This window comes from Stomoxys calcitrans, chromosome 3 (genome assembly GCF_963082655.1).
Source record: "Stomoxys calcitrans chromosome 3, idStoCalc2.1, whole genome shotgun sequence".
Lineage (NCBI taxonomy): Eukaryota > Metazoa > Arthropoda > Insecta > Diptera > Muscidae > Stomoxys > Stomoxys calcitrans.
The window spans coordinates 114,929,660-114,951,346 of record NC_081554.1 but is presented as its reverse complement, the minus strand read 5'-3'; the positions used below and the strand labels follow the sequence as shown (position 1 = coordinate 114,951,346).

Below are 21,687 nucleotides of genomic sequence, written 5' to 3'. Positions count from 1 at the left end.
CAACTGAACTGCAACGGTCTCCATGGCAAGATCGACGACATTGTGGATTTTATGAGTCGGAAGGGCATATTGATTGCAGCGATCCGGGACTTTGTCATACTGGATCGCTGCAGTATAGACCCATCTCGCCTACGCCTGGCTCTAGTGACGCCTACATGGAGAATTGCAGTCAGGTCCGGTACATACCAGCGGTTGGTAGCGGTATCCCAACGGCCAGGCTTACAAGCCCGACATAAGTGGGCTACTATCTGGTCATAATCGTCTTGTTCTAGGAGACTTTAATGTGCATCACGTTTCATGGCATTCTCCTCCAGGTAACGATCAGCGGGACAGAGCTTTGGCAGAGAAGATTGAAGGCCCCACGTTTTACATGGTGAATGAGGATGCTCCCACTAGAATTACGAGGAGGTGTAGTAGCTCGCCAGACATTTTCATTGCATCCCCTGATCTCCTGAGCGACGTATCCTGGCAAGCCGTCATTAGTTTGGGATCAGTCCACCTTCCCATAATTCTCACCAGCGACCGACCATCCGACTTTATAACCTCTGATCGCCGGACATTTATCAATCGAAAGAAGGCCGATTGGGTCGGCTTCAGAGAATACACCAATCGCCGCTTCAGAAAACTGACTCCCCCTCCCGAGAGGAAACTCCGAGACATCATTAACGCTGCAGCCGCTCGTTTTATACCAGCCTGTCGAATTTCCCTGCGCAGGAAATGGTACTCGCAGACGAGCGTTATGGGATTCGTTGCACGGACCTCACTAATCCCAGAATCAGCGAGCTGAATCCGGAAATTAACAGGGTAGTCAACAGGAAATAAACAGAGCTAAGACAAATTATGGTCTACTGTTAAGTCACTCTAGCATTCCGTTAGACGGGACGACAGGACTTCAGTCACTTTTGGCGACATAACCGTGACTGATCCCAAGAGATGCGCCAGGTTGTTCAACCGTCAATTTATTGTGCATCCCGGGAGTGACAGGGCAAGCAAGAGAGCCATTCGCCGTATCCGTGGTCTCCGAGCATATGGACAGCCATCACAATATACCGTGGACGAAGTTACGAATGTCATTTGTGGAACTTACGAATGTCATTAAAGGCGTTGGGCCCCGACGGAATCTATACAGTGATGCTGAAGAATGAATCTGGATTTACCTGGATTTGAGTACCTTACTACTGTACTCTACCTGTCTTTGAACACTCTTATAGTTCACGATGTCTGGAAAATGGGCAGAGTGATCCCGCTACTAAGGCCTGGAAATGACCCGAGTTTGGGGGACTCGTACAAACCGATCTCCCATCTCTCACCAGTAGCAAAGACGCCTGAGGCATTACTCCTCCCTAGCCTCGTAGGAGAATTTCCATTTGCCGAGCATCAACATGGATTCCGAAGACTGCATAGCACAACATCTGCTTTGCATGCCATCACCGTCATTTGCCGTGGCTTTAATCAGCCCAGGCCATGTGATAGGACGATCCTCGTAGCTCTGGACCTATCGGCCAGCCATGCCAAACTATTTGAGGATATCGCCAACACGTCCCTCCAGCCAGGCCTTAAACGCTGGGTCTTGTGGATAGGTATTCACCGGCTAGAAGCCTTAAGGTAGATCTACATGATCTATAGCGTGAGGTGAGAGGGAGCCTCTAGATCAAGCGGGCCTAGACAACATTCATGCAGACACAGTAGCATATGCGGTGAATTGCTATCGGGTGAATGTGGTCCTTGGAGAACAGCCGCCTCTCATTGCACCTGAAGAAATTGACCACCCCCGGCAAACCAGAGTCCCGAATCCCTCTTCAATTAGCATCCGTAATAGGTCATTTATAGTGGTCACCGATAGAAGTGACAATAAAATGTCCCCTGTGGCGGGCCTTGTGCCACTTTCTCCCTTATATTTATGTCATGGGACCATCAATTTATCCACACTTAGCATATGGTTTATCCAGTCTCTAAGGACCCGGTCCACCCGGTACTGGTCTAAGGATTGGATCAATGTATCGGTCCGCACATTGTTTAACGCCCTTTGATGTCAATGCATACCGCCAATGTGTACCTCTTGGCATCGAAGGATTCTTCTATTTTATGCCTCGTGCAGGGCAGTCTCCCCCGACCTTCCCTTGGCATAGGCATGCTGTTTGTATTTGAGCAGTTCGGTGGATGTCCTACACTTTATCATGGTAACCACAATACGTCTCATGGTTTTGAGTAGAAAGGACGTAAGGCTTATAAGGATAAACCTCAACTTCATTATTTCAAGATTCCGGTGTCTCCTTGAGTCCCGTCGTATCCTGTGGAAAATGGGTTTTCATCAAAAGCCTCAAGATACCCTCTGTTGTCTCTGCTCTCACTCCCATGTTGTCGACTAAAGTTTCATTTTGGACATGGGTTTTTGGGAGAAACTTTGGAGTCATTAACGCTATCGACCTGTTCGCAGAAAAGCTTCCAGGTGGCACGTTTTGTCGCTCCGGTAATTTTATTGTATTCCTTGAGCTGTGCGTAATACACATCCCAATATACTTCCGTTTTTTTACGACGTGCTCTGTTGTAAAGTCTGCTTTGCCAATGTTGCGAACCTTCTGCGTCATCCAGGGTTTTTCTTGGGCTGATTTCCTTTCCCGAAGAGGAAGATCCCACCAGTGCAGTTGTAATCCTTTTGATATTGTCGTCAATGTCTTCTATGATTTGACAATCTAAATTAACTTGCTGAAGTCTTATTCTGAGTAGTCTTCCGAATTTTGTCCAGTTGGTCTTCAACTTATTATAGAAGCTTATCGGGTTCTGCGTTGGCCGTGCGATTCTAAACCTAATGTAGCGATGGTCAGAGAATGAGTGTTCTATGGAGACCCTTCAATGCTGAACCTCATCGATTAGATTTTCCGAACATATCGTCACATCTAAAACCTCCTCCCCAATTCTATTAACAAAGATAGCGGTGTTCCCAATATTAAGTATTATTAGGTCTTAGTTAGTATTCAAGAACTCTGACAGGGCTTGGCCCCGCTTATTAATGTTGGTACTACCCCACGAAATGTGAGAAATTTATTACACAGAAAAAATATCACGAAAACTTTTTTATTTTAAAATGTAATTGAAAATATAATCATTTTCAATTAAGAAATTAATTGACTCGATCATTTTTTTAATTGAATCTTTTGCAGTTAAACAATTAGTTCTTTCAATCATTTTTTTATTGAATCAGATTTTTTTGGACCCAATAGCACTGTTATGACTGCATATACGTATTAATGGCACAACGGCTTCTTCAGCATCCATCTATTTTTAAAATTGTAATCAGTGATGACGTTTTTGGGAGGTTCCTACCAAAATTGATAGGTTAACCCCAATTTTTGGTATGTTTTTCTAAAATATAAATACCAAATGATTTAGTGAAAAGTCAATGGGGATTACTCAAAACTCGTTCACTTCTTGTTGTTTCTGTGTTTTCGTTCGTAGTGCAGGGTTACAAGGGATCTTCAAATTTCTGAAAAAGAGTGCCTAAGTTCTGATATTGACTGTAACTGGTTCGAGTGTCAAGAAATCTCTTCGAAATTTCGTAAATTTTGGGAAATAAGTGCGGTTCTTGTGCGTTCAATCAGAAAATAGGACTATACTCGTATGATCGGATCTGGTTCATGCAACCTACAGTTACGGGGTAAATGGGTAGTAAATGTGCATTTACGGGCTCAAGACCTTAAACCGAGAGATCGCTCCAATTTCGTCACAGTTGTTCATTGAAATCGGGGCAAAAAACGAGTTTAATAAACTCGGGAAATTATATCGGGAGATCGGTAATATATCAAGATTTAGGCCTTCTATGAACTATGCGTATTATTTTTATAGGCTGTAGAGTGATTTCAACAGAGCGACGGACGGAAATGGATGGATGGTTTCTGGATTTTTGTTCTGTTTTTGCGCTACTTTATTTTGGTTGTTTCATTATGTTCTTGGGTTTATTTGTCCAGCAGAAATCAATATAGGGTTTGTTTTTATTTCTATTTAGAATGTGGTTGCGATTAATGCATTGGGCAAGATACAGAGATCGCGATTTCGAAGCTAACCAAGCTCCAACATCAGTCTGCTTCCACGACTCACTAATTAGTGAGCTTTGCAATGGTAGAAGCATGCCTTTTTGGGACGAACATTGGATCATATTAGGGCACTTTCTTCGAGCGCAGTAAGAAAGGTAAACCACCAATCGCCAATATCTCCACCACAAAAATAACATCTAGCATCAACAACACACGCAATGCCAAAAAAAAAAACCTTTTACATAGTAATCTTTGTTTGCCAAAGAGTAACTTTTTAATGTGTGCATACAGATTTATCGGCGTGCTTCCCGTCCCAGTACTGCCTCATCTGCTTTCGCAAGTATCAATGCTTCGGAGCCATAAATCAGCACGGGTAGTATCAGTGTCTTGTATAGTGTAATCTTCATTTGTCGAGAAGTGGCTTTGCTCCTCAGCTGCTTGTCTATCCAAAGTAGCATACGTTAACCAATATTATCCTTAGTTTTATTTAAAAACGGGTGCCATTTGTTTCGGTTACGGCGGCGACGAGGTAGGTAAAATTGATGACTACCTCAAACTTGTAGTTCCCAACTTTCTCCATTTTCTTTATCTGCTCAAGTTTACAGGGCTTTGTTGGAGTTGATATTTGAGATGTGCACGTGAGCCATGAGTTGTCATGTCACGCGTGAATTACGCGCGGGTCACGTGATTAGTGAATAAGATCCAAATCCAATCACGTGGGCGTGCTTAACCGTGATTGAATTGAAATTCTTCGTGCGTGAACGTGAGTGAAATCATGTTCACGACACTAATCACGACTGACGAGACACTCACCACTCACGAAAAAATCACGACTAAAGTTAAAAAAAATAACTAAAAACAAACTTTTTCCATGCTATCAAATCATACGGTATTTTAACGTACGAATCTGTTTACAGATGCATAACAATTAAAAGATCAAATAACCGGTTATGCAGTGCTGATACATTTTATGTATTAATTTTAGTAAGTTCAAATGCTGTACGATATGACACGCATGAAAAAAATTATTCGCTTCATGGAAAAATATTTGTTTAACTATGACTCGTGATTTTCTCGTGAGTCGGGCGTGAGTAAATTTTTCGTCTCATGAGCGTGCGTGAAAGTAAGTCGACATAAAAATGTCGTACGTGGGTGGAAAATATTTCACGCGCACTTCTCTAGTTGATATCATCTACTTTGTCTTATCTCCATTTATTGCCAAACCCATTTTCGTTGTTTCTCTTTCGATACATATTCTAGATAAATGTTTTCTTTTTGGGGTTACTTCCCCAATACGCATAATTCATAAATATACTCAAATATATTAATTACTGTTAGTCGATGTGGGCAGCTAGAACTAAACCCACCTGTTACTCTTTCTTTTATAATTTGGGAAACAATATTTTCCGTTGAAGCATATTTTAAGGACCCATCCGACATCCGCAATATTTTGGAAAACCCCGCAGGGGTGTTTCTTGCCTAAGGAGTGATCATGGACCCAAACATAAACCTCAAAATCCTTTTCCAGGAGCTTAGCAGAATGTACCAAGTTGCATCGAAATCGAGGGTGCTCGCCCTATACAGTTAGTTTTGGATATAACGTTTACATATTTCAATCAATTAAAAATTAATTAGAAATTTAAAATTTTTTTTATTGGGTCAATCATAAAATGTACTGGAATTTTCAAAATTTTACAATAAATGTTTTTAACTGAATATGCAATTTTTTCAATTGATAGTTTTTTCAATCACCTTTTTCAAATTAATTGATTGGATCAATTAATTTCGTGATTGGAGCCCATTTTTTTAAGTATAGAATATTAGTATATTATTTCTTTAATATAGCACTGTTATGACCTCCGTTTTTCGAAAAAATACAGCCGCTCGAAATTTTGTTAAATACAATACTTTCTTCATATAAGATAAAACTCCCATAAAGCAGTCTTTCGATTAGAATATTAATTCTCTAGACGCATTTCTAATCATATTTATGATAAAAAATATGCATATTTATGCCATAACGGCTTGTTCAGAATCAATCTAATAATAACATATTCTTGATAAATGTTTTTCTAATGGGGTTAGTATATAAGAATAGCTAGATCCACCCCGCCTCCCTACCGTTTCTTTTATAATTCGAGAAAACACATTTTCCGGTACATTTCTGCAGTGCAGCCTTTGTTTTTATTTTTGCATCACATAACATAAGAAGGGTATTTTAAATGCTATGTCTACATTCACTCGTTTTGCTTGTATCGTTTTGAAAAAAAAAAATCTCAATCGTTCACACTACACAGAAAAAAAAATCCCAAATAGATTTTGATTGATCCAATTAAAAAATTCATTGAATTTTTAATTGATACAATTAAAAAATGATTGAAATTTCCAAAATATCCAATTAATTTTTTAATTGGACCAATAAAAAATGTAATATGTAAATGTTATTTTAAACTGTTTGTGAAAAACGCGCTGTATAGGGCGCACCCTCGATTTCAATGCAACACGGTTCACATATGTAAAACTCCTCGAACTCGAATTTGAGGTTTATGTTTGGGTCCATGATCACTCCTTAGAAACAAAACTCCTCCGGGGATTTTCCCAAAAATGCAATAGAAAATATTCTGGGGCTGGTTTATGCCTAGCTACTCACATAGACTATTTTATAAATTACATGTTTTGAGCAAAAACTCGACTGAAAAACATCAGAATAAGTTATTATAAGATCGATATTAAAGAAGCCGTTATGAAATACATTTTTCGATAACAGTACCTTTTCCATTGCATTTATTTTTGTGTAATGGCAGACATTCTGTCTGTGGTAAATTACAAAAATGAAAATTTTCAAATAAAATTAAATAAACCAAATTTAAAAACTTTCTCCCCAAAAGTCTTAATTTTTTTTCCAAAATCCATATTGAATCCCAAGTTCTCAAGTCACAAATTTAGTCCCCATTTTCAATAAAAAAAAACTCAATTTGGGCAGAAATACTGGCAACACTGTCCCACCGACACCGCCCAATGATGGAAGTGGTTCCCGTAAACTGAACAGAACCAGGGTCCGGGGTTCTCTTAAATCCCGCCACGAAACAGAAGTGTGTGGAAAAGGCACTTCGGGATGTGCCTCTTCCATAACGAGAAACGACGAACACGTACACTGAGGCGGCGCATGGAACTTTTCGAACGTGTAGGTGCATGAGGGCTCACAAATTCACAACTTTAAGCTGGTTATATGTTTGCTTTTCGTGACATTTTGATAACTGTATAATAAAGAATTGAAGCAAAAAAAAATTGCAGATTTCATTCAGTAGGGCATTCAATCATTACATTACCATTGAGATTTGTGTAGTGTTTCAAAAAAGTAACCGCGAAAAACATGTGTTTTCAAATGTGAAAAACGAATATAGAGCCAGCCTTTTCGAGTATATCACGACTCACGAAAAACTTTTCCTTAAACCAAAAAACAAAAATTGCTTGGCATGCGTCTCAAATCGTACGGCGCTCTGAAGTTGGACCAAAAATGCGCCTTTTCCTATACTATACTACTATACAGGACAGAATAAAGCGATCACCACTGCATATTTTCCCTAAAAACACATTGACGAACACTCAATCGTGGCATGCCCTGAACGATCTTAGAAATATCGGTAACGGCCACGACAGTTAGAATAGTTGGAAGACATCAGGTCTTATGCATTGAGTGAGCCCATCAAGGGAACTTGAATGAAAATATAAATATACTACATTTAAAGGAACTTTCCCAAGTTAAATGTTTAATGTAACAAATTAAAACAGCGTAGTTTTAAAAAAATATGTTAAAAGATTACATTCAAATTTGTTAAGCAAAAGGAAACTAAAGAAAGGATTTTGGAGTTTCTACGATGCATTTGCACGTTTTTAAACGTTGATTTGAAGCTTTTAATAAGCAGGTAAATTAAAACATTTTTGATTTTCCTTGTTATTACATTCGAATGTGTCGATGTGAAAACTTTTAGCACGTGAATGGAACAGGTTTTTTGATGTACAACATCAAATCTTCACTTTTAAGTTAGTACTATACAGGAGAAAACACGATAAATGGGTTTAGAATATTATCTGTAATCGCATGATATCGAAAACTATCCAAGACAACTTTGCACAGCAATTCTCTCCAGAACTTCAAACTTGCTCTGATGTTATGGATTCGGACAAACTCATTTTCCCACAAAAAAAGTTATTAAACATAAAGTCTTACTCATTCGTTCTACAGTTGTTTTCAACTTAAATTGACACTTTTTACTTATAGGCACGAAATTACTTGGAGTCATTACCATTTAAACCGAAAGTGCCATGGCCACGACTTTTCCCTAATGCTGATGATTTGGCTTTGGACTTGTTGGGTAAAATGTTAACATTCAATCCACATAATCGAATACCAGTGGAAGAGGCATTAGCGCATCCTTATCTAGAACAGTATTACGATCCTGGAGATGAGGTAAGTTTATTTTTTTTTTCAAATATACCTACTTTTTTATAACAACGATTTCAAAAGTTTTGTGCAGTACAATATAATACAATTATCTGCACAGCAGATAGTCCCATGCTAAAAAAGTTTTTAACTTAAATTTTGCTTAAAAAAAGTTTTCAATTCAAAAATTAGTCGATTAAATTTTTTCTTTTTAAATTGAATCTTAACTTTTTTCAGATTTACTATAATAACATTATATTAATTACTGTTATTATACATCACCAGCTTTACCTAACCCACCCCGCTAATTTTCTTTTATATTGCGGGAATCAAAATTTTCCGTTACATTTCTGCAATTTAGCCTTTGTTTTTATTAGAGCTTAAGTGTAAGGATCTACACAGTAAAAATATCACGAACATTTTTTCAATTAAAAAATTAATTGAATCACTCATTTTTTAATTGAATCCGGTTTTTTTTTCAAACGATGGTGACTGAAATTTAGGAAATTTTCAATTAAAAAATTAATTGATTCAATTATTTTTCTTAATTGAAGCTGAATTTTTTTCATTTGAGATCGCGATTGAAATTTTTGTCATTTTCAACTAAAAAATTATTTGATTCAATCATTTTTGTAATTGAATCTGAACTTTTTTTAATTGCGATTGTGATTGAAAAATATTTGCATTTCTTGTGATGATGATTCCCTTTGTCAAATTAGCTCGACTCTTTCTTTGGGGAGAAATTTTTGTCATTTTCAATTAACCCTCCGACGGTTGAGTCTTCCGTTGCCGTTGCCCAGGTACAAGTTCGGTCCAAAGGGACCTTATATTTTTTTGTTTGGAATTTTATATGAAAACGCATTTTTTTTTTAAATTTTGAGACATCAATTGAAAAAGCACCTAAAGGACCATATAACCCCCCGGAGGGTAAAAAAATCATTTTTTAATTGAATCTAAAAATTTTTTTATATATAAATATTATTGAAAATTTTATCTTTTTCAATTAAACAACATCGGCCATTTTTTAATTGAATCTTAAAAAATTTATCTATAAATATGATTGGATACTGTATGTTATTCAATTAAACAATAACGGCCTAAACCACTAGCCTTTTTTCGTTTTGTTACCAGATTCGTTCGCCAATCGTTCCATAGATTTGGCAAACGAGTCGAACTAGTACCTCTGCTAATTCCAAAAAATTTGATAGGTTATTGATTTCTTTGGACATTTGTTAATGGCTGAAAAATATTTTTTTATTTTTCTGCTTGCTCTCAGTTTTTTCTTAGTCACTCTCTCTACTTAAACAATTTTGTGAGTTTTGTCAGTGGTTTACGAGGAGATTTGGGTCTTTTTCTGTATTTGGCCCGTATTCCACTTTCTGGTTTGGGAACAAAATGACAAAAAAATGGTTTTAAGTGATAGTTCATGTAAGTCAAGGACTCAAAACACTCGTCCCGACTAGCGGAGTTCTAGTTTCAATAGCTTTCTATGCCGAGTTTAGAACGCCTATCACTATCATGGGACATAGACCCTTAATAAAAACCTTTGCGTCACAAAAAAACAATGATTTTAAAAACTTTTTTATGGTTTTTATGTATTTTTTTTTTTAATTTTTTAGTCACTTTTCCGCGACAAGTCCGCGAACTATTTTGAAGTGCTAGTGCTTTAATTTATGAAATGGATATTGCAATGAAGCACGGGTATGAATGGTAACCATTTGTTTTTCTCTCCTTTTAGATTTTAAGTTATAAAAAGAAGACAATTCGTAAGTAATTACAACATTTTGATAGTGTCTCTATTAGTAATTTTATTCCATTGCGTGGCTGCTTTGAGGTATTTTTCTTTTCGCAGAATAAACCGGTGAAAACACCGGTATAAATGTCTCTATGTTGGGGACAGTTTGTTTTTCTCATAAATACGCATTCGTAGTTTTTGGTGCTTTTCTTGTTGTACACGCATCGTATTATGAAAAACCCACGACACACAGTGGGAGAAAATCGAAAAAAACTACTAATAAAAAAATATGCTATGTGAGAAGAGAGTAGAGATATCTCTTTGAAATTTGGAACATTTAGAGCTGAGGTGTTAGCGAGTTCGTGTGCAGGCCCCTAAAGTTGGTCACCTCAGTACTCCGAAATCTTCATTTATGGTCCGATTTTCAAAATTCTTTTTTTGCTCAAAAATCCCTCCGCTTGAGGTATACAATGTCTCCACTGGTTTTGAAGATATTTAACTCTTTTTGTTTTTTTTTCGAAATTTTGACAGAGATCTGCTTTGTATTTTGCAATTTACGAAAGCATTTGTGGTTCGATTTTAATTTTTATTCATGATTTGGATTCGTATTTTTTGCATTTTTTGGTAAAAAAAAGTACTTTCCATGATTAGTCTTTATTGAAAAAACTTGCTTAAATACCTTCATTTTTTTCTTTTTTTGTTTGTGAAGAGGATATATAGTAGATGCTTTTTAAGACAAATTATGTCAAGATATGTCAACTTAAACCGCTATATGTACTCCAAAATACGCAATTTTTTATTAAAAAAAAAATTGGAAAAACCCCTCGCGTACAAAGTTTCCAAAGCCCAGATCCAAAAATTGGACACATGTTTTTTTTTACTCCATATGTCCTCTAAACCCACGCAAAAAAATATTTTGCACATTCCAATAAATTTCCACAGCAAATTTACTAAAAAATGCCGATTTTGAAACCATCTTTGCCCGAAAGGGGCATTTTGGGGATTATTGCAAAAAAAAATCGGCCAGAATTTATTTTTAGTTTTTTAAGTACAATTTTTCCTGCAAAATTCAAAAAGAATTGCTAAGATATCTTTATTCGTGTTTTTTTACAATTGTTTAATTTTTACCATATTTTTGCTTTTACAAAAAGTTCTCATCAAAAATCTTAATTTTTGTGTTATCATACTTTTTTTGGTCTTCTACAAGTCTAGACCTTTTCAACGATGTATAATTTGTATATAAAATATTTTATACCCAGCTTCAAAATCGCTACCTAATGTGCACATCTCACCTATCCGATAGAGTGTAATTGAATATTCAGATAAAAGTTTTACAGTTTGGAAGTCAAAAAAATTTAAAAACTTGTATTTTTGTATTTTTGGTCAAAAAAGTTTTTTATTGGAAAAAAACTTGCTTAAATACATTAATTTTTTTTTTTTTTTTTTGTAAAGACCACATATTGTAGATACGTTGTAAGTGAAATTTGAACAAGATATGTGAACATAAACGGGTGCTTTATGTACTTCAAAAAAGGCAATTTTTTATTAAAAATTGGGGAAAGAAACCCCTCGAGTTTTCAAATTCCAATCTGTATAACGTCTAACCCATGGATGTGTGAACTTTTTTTTCTACGTTGTTGAGCGGATGTGGTCTGGCGAGACCACAACTTTAAAAGAGCTATAAAATAAATAAATGTTTTGAAATTTTATTTTTAGTTTAAAAAATGTTTTAATATTAACTAATTTTGTAATTTTATTTGTTTAAAAAAAAATAAGGTGGAGATATAGTTAAGAAAACAACAGAACCCTGCTAAATGAGGCAAAAATTGAAGCTTCTATGTGCCGTAGAAGACTAATTGAAATATGGAATCGATATTAGCTTAAAGACCGATTTAGAAACTACTTACCATGAATGTTAGAAGTCAAAACAATACACTCTGTGCAAAATTTCACTTAATCGAGTAACAATTGCGGCTTAAGATGCCAAATCGGGAGATCAGTTTATATGGGAGTTATATTCGGTCAATGTCCTATTTGGACCGCACGGTTGGTACGGTTATTAGAATGCTCAAGAAGTGAAATTGGGAGATCAGTATATATGGGTCTATATCCAAATATGAAACGATAGGGTCCAAATCTGATCCAATAAGATAATTCCCAACGACCTATATCAACAAGAAGTCCCTGTGCAACATTTCAAGCGGATATCCTTATTCGTTCGACCGTTGTCGTGATTTCCTCCATTCTATGTTGGTGGGTATAATAAAAGCATAAATATATAAAAATAAAATATTTCCTTCAACGAAAAAATTTTAAAATTTCAAACTGAGTCAACTTTGTTTCCAGCTAAAAAAATAAATTAATTGTTTTAAATCTGTTGACAGTACCAGAATTTGGGAAATGTATGTTGTGGTCCAGCCAGACCATGTCCGCTCAAATCCGTAGGTATTAATTTCATTTGCATATTTTTCTTTTTTAATTTACTTAATTTAACTTTTATATTAAGTTCCCTTTTCATAAAAATGCTTAATGGATTGTACTTACTTTACTTTAATTGGCTATGACAGAATATTTGTTCCACTAGCCGAACGTAGAATAGCGTTCCAAGCGCCTCGATCTTCTGCGCTCATTCTCAAATCTCTGACACCAAGTTTCGAGGTGTCTCCCACCACTTGATCTTTCCAGCGGGCTTTTGGTCTTCCCGGTTTGCGTGTACCAAAAGACTTCTTTGCTGGAGCTTCTTCATCCATTCTGACACCATGACCTAGCCAACGCAGCCGTTGTATTTTGATGCGTGTAACTATGCTATCGTCGCTCATACAGCTCGTGGTTCATACGTTGCCTATATTCTCCGTTAACGCAAACTGGTCCATATATTTTACGAAGAATCTTTCTCTCAAATACTCCAAGCACTGCCTCATCTGCTTCCACAAGTAACCATGCTTCAGAACCATATAACAGCACGGGTAGTATCAGTGTCTTGTAAAGTGTAGTCTTCGTCTGTCGAGAGGGGGCTTTGTTTCTAAACTGCTTACTTAGTCCAAAGTAGCATCTGTTTGCCAGTATTATTCTTCACTTTCGGTTACGGCGGTGCCGAGGCAAATAAAGTTACTGACTGTCTCAAAGTTGTGGTTCCCAGCTTTCTCCATTTTCTTTATCTGTTCGGTTGTGCAAGGCTTTTTGGGAGTTGAAACAGTAACCCGTCGGCTCCTGTTATCTTGTTGTTCTTTAGTCGGGTCACTGCTACCTGGACCTCATATTGACTAGGAGGTAAACATTCTATACCATCATCATTGATTGGTTTTGCGGTATCCTCTTCGCCGCCAACGTCGGACACTAGCAGTTGGGTAAAATGTTCTTTCCATATCCTCAGCATGTTATCTGTGTCAGTTACCAGATTTCCTTCTTTGTCTGAGCAGGAGGATGTGCCTGTACCAAAGCCATCGGTTTGATGTTTAATTCTTTGGTAGAATTCCGGACTTCATTCCGACTCCTGTACATATCAATTCGCTCACACTCACGTCTTTCCATTTCCTTTTTCTTTCTGCGGAATAGACGTTTCTCCGCTCTCCTTTTCTCCCGATACCTCTCCTTCATCGTTGCTACTGATTGCAGGGTTGCTCCATATGTCGCATTCTTGACTTCAGTAGCATTTCGACACTCTTGGTCGTACCATGAGTTTCTTGGAGGAGGCTTCCTGTACCCAAGTACAGATTTCGCGGCATTTTCCATGGAGTGGGCAATAGTTTGCCACTGCGCCATTATATCATCGGAACAAGGAGTGTTCCGATGATATAACAATATAACAAACATAACAAATGCCGCTGCCATTTGTTATGTTTGTAGCTTTTCAATGTCCAGCTTCCGTGCAGTGTCAGATCGTACTTTCCTCGCCATGTTCAAACGGGTGCGAACCTTTGCTGCAACGAGGTAATGATCCGTATCTATATTCGCTCCACGGCTCGATCGTACATCTAACACGCTGGATGAATGCCTTCCATCTATCACAACGTGATCAATTTGGTTTCTCGTGTTTTGATCGGATGAGAGCCATGTGGCTTTGTGAATATTTTTATGTTGAAATCTGGTGCTACTAACTACCATGTTTTTTGCCGCGGCGAAATCTATCAGCCTCAACCCATTACTGGACGTTATCTCGTGGAGGCTAAACTTTCCGACTGTTGGACCAAAGAAGTCTTCCTTCCCTATTTTCGCATTAAAATCTCCCAGAACGATTTTAATATCATGGGCGGGGCAGCGGTCATATTCTCTCTCTAGGCGTTCGTAGAAAATATCCTTGGTCTGCTCGTCTTTGTCTTCCGTCGGGGCATGGGCACAAATAAGGCTGATATTGAAGACCTTGGCTTTTATGCGAATTTTGGCTAGCCTCTCATCCACCGGAGTAAAGCTGGAGACAAGGTGTTTCAGTCTCCGACTAACCACAAATCCACAGCCAAATGCATGCCTCGTATTATGGCAGCTATAGTATAGTTCGTCACCGTTTGGTGTTATAGTGACGCCATTCCCAGTCCATCGCACTTCCTGTAAGGCGGTAATATCTGCCTTGTACTTCTCTAATACATCCGCCAGCGCGTATACTGCACCTTCTCTATAAAGAGTGCGGAAATTCCAGGTGCAGATCCGCAAATCATGGTCCTTTTTTCAACGTTGGGGGGTCCGTTTTTACTATTCCTTTGTTTCCCATAGTAGTTCTCAGTTTTCCGGGATTGCACACGTATCCCTCGTTGTGGCGAGCCGCTTGCTCCAAGATCCGACATTCGCCGCCAGCCGCCTCTAACCTGGGAACAGACGCTGATGTTGGCCATTGGTTATTTGAAGGCGCCAATAACTCGCCTTGTCATCTCGTGTATCATTGACACTCAGTATTTAATTAAGAGCCAGTGCCACCTGACTCCTCACTGAGACTCTTCTCTCGAAAATCGCAGACTGCCCGCGGCCGTATTTGCAGCTACTCCGCATAAAAACGGAGCTTTCCATCATCCGCAACCTGTGGATTGCTTTCAGCTAAGCTTCCCGTGATAACGATGGGCACCACACAAGTCGGAGCTCAAAGTTCCAGCCTGTGTGGTGCTCATAGTCATCCCGTATCGGCCGGGGCTTAATGGATTGTAGGGATGCTATAAAAGTCGAAATTAGTCTGGTCAGACCAATCTGCGCTTCCTAGGGTTAACTGAATAATCAGTTGTGGATACATTTTGCGCCAAAGTCGTTGTAATGTTGTCACGAATCCAAACCAAAATTGAACCATAAATGCCTTTGCAAATTGCAATATACGAAGCAGGTCTCAGTCAAAATGGCAAAAAAAAACCAAAATTTGAATCTCCCCGAAACAAAACAAGATATTGTACTTAAACGGACTTTTTTCTAGGGATTTTTGAGCACCATCCAGAAAAAAAATTTTGGAAATCGGACCACAAACGAGGATTTTGAAACAAATTTTCGAAATGCCAAGGTGACCAAATTTAGGGGCCTGCCGTTCGGACAACCTATGTCCTTGAAATATTGCACATGATCTCGGCTCTAACTACTACAAAAATTTCCCATGAACATTCCACTAAGGAGCTCAATGATAAGAGGCCTTCTTTTTTATGTCGAGTCCGAACGGCAAGCCGCATAGCGATACCACTTGGTAGAGAAGTTTGAACATGGCAGGATATCACACAGGAGGATATCCCGTTCTCACACTGCATATGTTTTACTAGTTTTTTTCGATTTCCTCCCACTGTGCATCGTTACATTCAAATGCTGGTTACGCAACATTCGAATTCTTATCGTGATATTCCTATTGGAATGTATCCCCAACAATGTTTCGATACAAACAATGAAAAAGACAGTTTCCATACTGCTGTCATTTGACCTCGGGGACAAACCCGTGAGTTCAACGAAATTAATACAAAGGACCGAACAACTCAGACAATCATATGGCTGGGATGATAGAATGTTATTGTTTGCTGTTCGAACAAACCTCCAAGGTATGGCGAAATTTTCTATCGATTCTGGTAATGGGATTTTTACGGTGTGGCCCCAGTTCGTAGATGCATTAATACGAGAATTTCCGTTGACGGTGAATATGGCAGAAATTCACATGCAATTGATGGTCATGCACAGAGACTTTAATGAATAAATTATTACAAGGTGTTAGCGATTTCACGCAACGGCAACCTATGGGTCGTTTTATTTACCATTCCAGGGATTCGTTAGCTTATGAATAAATAAAACGCTCCTCTCGCTAAATGCTTTGTACTTTAAACGTTGGCAGCACCGGCTCACATCCAAGGCAATCAAATATCAACAAAACAAACAAAATAAGTCATTTTAATTTTAGATGAATGTTTCTCGAAGTTCTGTGATGTGATTTAATTAAAATCCCAAGCAATTTTTGCATTCCAGAACGTTTAATCATTGAATAAATATGTTACGTTCTGCCACTTTTATATTTGTCATCTTTTAATGAACGGCGATACTAAGCGGCGATAAGATTAGCCGCTTAGCTGATCGGGGATAACAATTTTCACCATACAAGCTAAGTAAGAAAATCCGTTTAATGGGTAAATAAAACACAACTTTAGATGATCAATAGATAATAAAATACGTAATAAATGGTATAAATGACAATGATCTAAAACGTTAATTACAATAGAACGAACTGCTACGTGCGATTGTGAATTATTCGAGTCACAATAAAAGTTATAAACCGAGATCGGAACAAAACACTCGAAAACAAAACGTTGTGGCGAAAGAAATTTATGAAAAGCCCATCAAGAAACCGAAGGAGATTACATGCTACAATTGTCGGAAAGTCGGCCCTGTCTCCCGCGATTGTCCAGAACCACAGGAACAAATGCGGTGTGCGATATACATGGAAACTCTTCGAATGACTGTAGAAAGAAAGTGAAATTCCGAATTGTTATCAGATTAATTTCCAGTCAGACGAATTGATAGTGAAAACCGTGATCATTGAGGACGAAAACGTGAATGCACTTATACGGTGTCAAAAAAAATTTTACTACCTTCATTTAACCGGAATCGAGGTGGTGGCCCGTACGAGTGTTTTGGGAAAGTAAGACTTAAATTGAAAATTGACCAAATATCGGACAAAAAACGATATATTGATAAACTGGCCAGACGATGGCACATGAAATGATTATTGGCAGAGCCCTTCTGTGTTCGGAGATTGCGAAATTCCTAATAGACGGTGATTATTGATATGTCCAATTGAAAATGGTGCATAATGTCAACGAATCGTTACAGCCTGAAATAATTAAAAATCTAAGTTGTGTGCTCGAGAAATATAATGGTCGATTGTCCATTGCTACTGTCAAAATCGATAAGTGCAATATGGTTAAGCTACATATTAAATTTTCGACTGTTACGCTTATATATATGAAACCGTATCGACTTCCAACGATGGCCGGTAGTGTGCGATTAATTAACGATAAGTTAGTGGCAGATATAATACGTCCATCTTTATCGCTCTACGCATTACCTATCGTGCTAAGAGAGAAGAACAGCAGAGATTTAAGAATGTGTGTCGACTACAGACTACTAAATGGGATAACAGCTCGTCAAACATTTCCGATGCCTATTATCGAGGACCTACTAGCGCAATTATACGGACAGACGTAACTTCACCATATAAGATTTCCAAACCATGCACCGCGTTCATTATTTATTGTTCGTCTATAAATATAATAATCGTTCAAAGTAGACTATATACAACATATACAAGTACACTTAATACAATAGCTAGGACTTTATTATTGATGTTTATAAGTTTCTCGTAACGATTGGATCCACAAACTCTTTGCTCCAACGCTAAACGAATCCTAAAGAACTATAGGCTTTATTGACCGTCAAAGATACATGTGATCTGTAGTTTTGACTTTGATGTAACAAGAAGCCAAGATCAATGACTGATTCCACAGTATCTAGGAGCGAAGCATTTATAGAGTAATTTGTGGTTAGATTAATCTGTAAAACTGTCTGTATGTTTACATTTTACAAATATAAATTTTACAAATTAAAGGATAATATGTAGTCGGGCCTCAATAAGTATGTATCGCTCTTGTATGGCTGGGTTTGCAGGGTAGAATTCGCGTCCAATTGGAAACTTTCCCATAAGTGAACGAATATCTTAAGAGATGATGTCTGGTTCAACCTCAGGGTCGAAAAATTCAACACTTTCGGTAGTTGTGATCTCTGATTTAATTTTTCCTTTGCTAGCTAATCTTGGTTTGGAATCTCTTCCTGTGATTCTTTGTTGGTTTCCTCTACAATATCCATAATAATAATAATTTTCAATGCTTTTGAGTAACAAAATAAGTGGTACAGATGAATGCGGCTCCCATTAGGCAAACATAAAAAAACAAAGGTGCTATTCTCTTTCTTACACTTTAAGACTGTTCGTGACCTTACTGTCTTGGTTGTCATGGCCCTGTTGGCCAGTTTAATGTCCGTAAAGTTGTTCACACTCGACGTTCTCGCGTTAATACCACACCTGCAGGACCGCATTATGATCAGACAGTCTAAAAGAGATTTCAGTCCCTGGGTTCTCAATGTAGACTCCCAGGCCCACTCTGTCCTCAAGCATGATCCACCTGTGTTGCATGGATCCTCTAACCATTCTCCCATAGTCTTATGTCTCATAACCGCAGTGGCTGCATCACACTTAATCTGTATGTATGTCTATGGGTCAGATATTTAGAAAAGTGTTCAACGCCCTAGTGGGCGTGGTACTCAAAGTTTAACCTATGCCAAAAGAACGTGTTCTCTGAACCTGTTGTATTATCCTTAGTTTGCACTTTTTCTCCATAGCAGTCCAAAAAACTACTGAGGCGTAAGTAAGTATTGGTCTAAACACGCTCCTGTGAAGCCATTGGACTATTCTCGAATTCTGGCCTCATTTTGAGCCTGCGGTCCGTCTACATAGTGCTCAAGATCTGTGACCCTACTCAGTACGATCCTAAATGTGACTGCTCCAACTCAGTTCCCTGTCCTGATAACTCCTAGGTGTTTTTTTGGCCTTGTCAGATATCGAAATCGTTCTATTGAATTGTCCTAACTTCGTCTTTCTCGTGGGTAGGCAGATTTTAGTCTTCTCTGGATAATATTCTGATCCCTAGATCCAGCCCAGTCGTGTGCAATCTGCAAGACTCTCTCGGCCCTTCTGCATAGCTGGTTCGGATCCTAACCCCTTAGAAGTATTGTAACATCGTCTGCGTAGCAGCCCGGTTCAAATTCCTCCTCGGTCAGCATCCGTAATAGGTTATTGGTGGTGGTTGTTGTTGTTGTTGACGATCGTCGTCATATGTGAGCAAGCTCATTCCGGTCCATCAGACCGATCGCCGCGGAAACGTTAGGCCATTGGTTATTTGAAGGCGCCAATAACTCGCCTTCTCATATCAAGTATCATAGGCACTCAGTATTTAAGTAAGAGCCGGAGCCAGCCGGGCTCTCACTGAAACTCTCCACTCGATACCGCAGATTATCCGCGACTACAGTTGCAGCTTATTGAGTTCAAAGGTATTTTATTGACTGAAAAAAGTGTTTTTCATATACGAGTACACATAACAACACAACATAACAACGTAGTAAAGTAGATTTCAGGCTACTTATAAAACAACTTCAACACTTCCCCTTGTTTTATAAGTTAAAATAAATTAATTTTGGTACATAAGGCTTCCAAACGTGTCTTGGACAGTGGTTTTGTCATCATATCAGCTAATTGATTTTCTGTCGAAATTTTCGCAACTTCTATTTTGCCTTCAGAAACTTTTTCCCTGATAAAAAAGTGTTTGAAAGAAATGTGTTTGGTTCTTCGGTCAAATTCCGGATTTTGTGTCAATCGTAATGCCGCATTATTATCTACATAGGTGTAGAAACTGCTTTGCATTCGGAGAAGTTATATTTTTGTAATATGCGCTTTGCATATGCCGGTTAATTTATTTTGATACAATCTTGGGTTCTTTGAATTTCCAAGCCAAGGAAATAACTAGTTTCCTTTGCTGTTATCTTAAATTCTTTCTTCAAATTATCCATAAATTCTCGTAGTTGTTCCCTGTCTGTTGCTGCGACCAAGCCATCATCAACATACAGTGCAAGTATTAACTTATTTCCATTTTGCTCTCTTTTATATAAACAAGGATCAGCTGAACTTGCTTTCATTTTAACTTCATTTTCTAAGTATTTTCCCATTCTTCTGTTCCAACATCTAGGTGCTTGTTTCAGTCCATACAGGCTTCTATTTAGCTTACAAACACGTCCACTACCATCATTAAAGCCCTCAGGTTGATCCATGTAAATAACTTCATCCAGTTCACCATACAAAAATGCTGTTGATACATCGAACTGCATCATGCAGAGATTTTCGATTGCAACGATATTTAACAGTGATCTTATTGTATTCATTTTTGCTACTGGACTGAAGGTCTGATTATAATCAACGCCTTTTTCTTGTTTAAACCCTCTGATAACTAGGTTTGCTTTGAATTTATCTATACTACCATCAGCATTTAATTTTAGTCGATAAACCCATTTACCTGGCAAAGCTTTTCCACCTGGAGGCAACTCTATCAAATTCCATGTATGGGTTTCCTGTAGTGATTCAATTTCGGATTCCATTGCTTTGATCCATTCATTTTTTTCATGACAATTCAAAGCTTGTTTATAAGTTTCTGGTATTTCAATGCTGCTTTCTACTTCCTGTACCATCATAACAAAATCCTTATACTTTTGATTTTGAATAAGAGACCTTTCTCGCAATCTTTTGTATATCGGCTCTTCATCTTCGGAATCAGTTTCTCTAAAACGTTTCGTCGATACAGTGTTCTCAGGAACCCTTTCGAATTCTTCTGAAGATGATTGATCTTCTTCAGATAATGCTGGTACAACAGGATTATTACTTTCAGCTTGATTCCTTTCTATTTGAAGTATGTCTGAACTATTTTCATTTTCTTCATTTATATCCTCGTCATATTCTGAACCTGGTTCTTTTGTAGGAGGCGCTGGAAGGCTTAATTCATTTGATGAACTGTAATTGAAATCCTTTGACATATCCTTTAAGTTCATATCCTTCTTCTCTATTGATACATCCTTCGATTCGTTTTTGTCGTCTATGAAATTTTTCTGACAATTTTGAATTTTTTCATCAAATTTTATGTCTCTTGAAACTTCTACACTTCTCTTTTCTGGTATATAAACCCTGTACCTCTCATCACCGTCGTAACCGACTAGGTACCCTTTCATGGCTTTCTTGTCCATCTTTGATCTTTTTTCTTTTGGAATATGCATATAGCATTTCGAACCAATTATGCGCAAATGGTTTATTCTGGGTTTCTTTTCAAACCAAACTTCATGAGGACTCATGCTGGATATGGAAGATTTCGATGTCCTATTCAAAACGTATATTGCAGTTTTTATTAGTTCTGCCCACATCGATTATGGGAAATTTGCTTCTG

General features: G+C 37.8%; 1 protein-coding gene across 1 annotated transcript in view; it reads left to right on the top strand.

Moving 5' to 3' along the window:
- LOC106081155 (mitogen-activated protein kinase ERK-A) overlaps positions 1 to 21,687 on the top strand; it is a 90,713-nt gene that overhangs the window by 49,734 nt on the left and 19,292 nt on the right. The window contains exon 6 of the mRNA XM_013242937.2: positions 8,314 to 8,502. Coding sequence (XP_013098391.2) covers positions 8,314 to 8,502 — 189 coding nt within the window. The remainder of the gene's footprint in view (positions 1 to 8,313; positions 8,503 to 21,687) is intronic.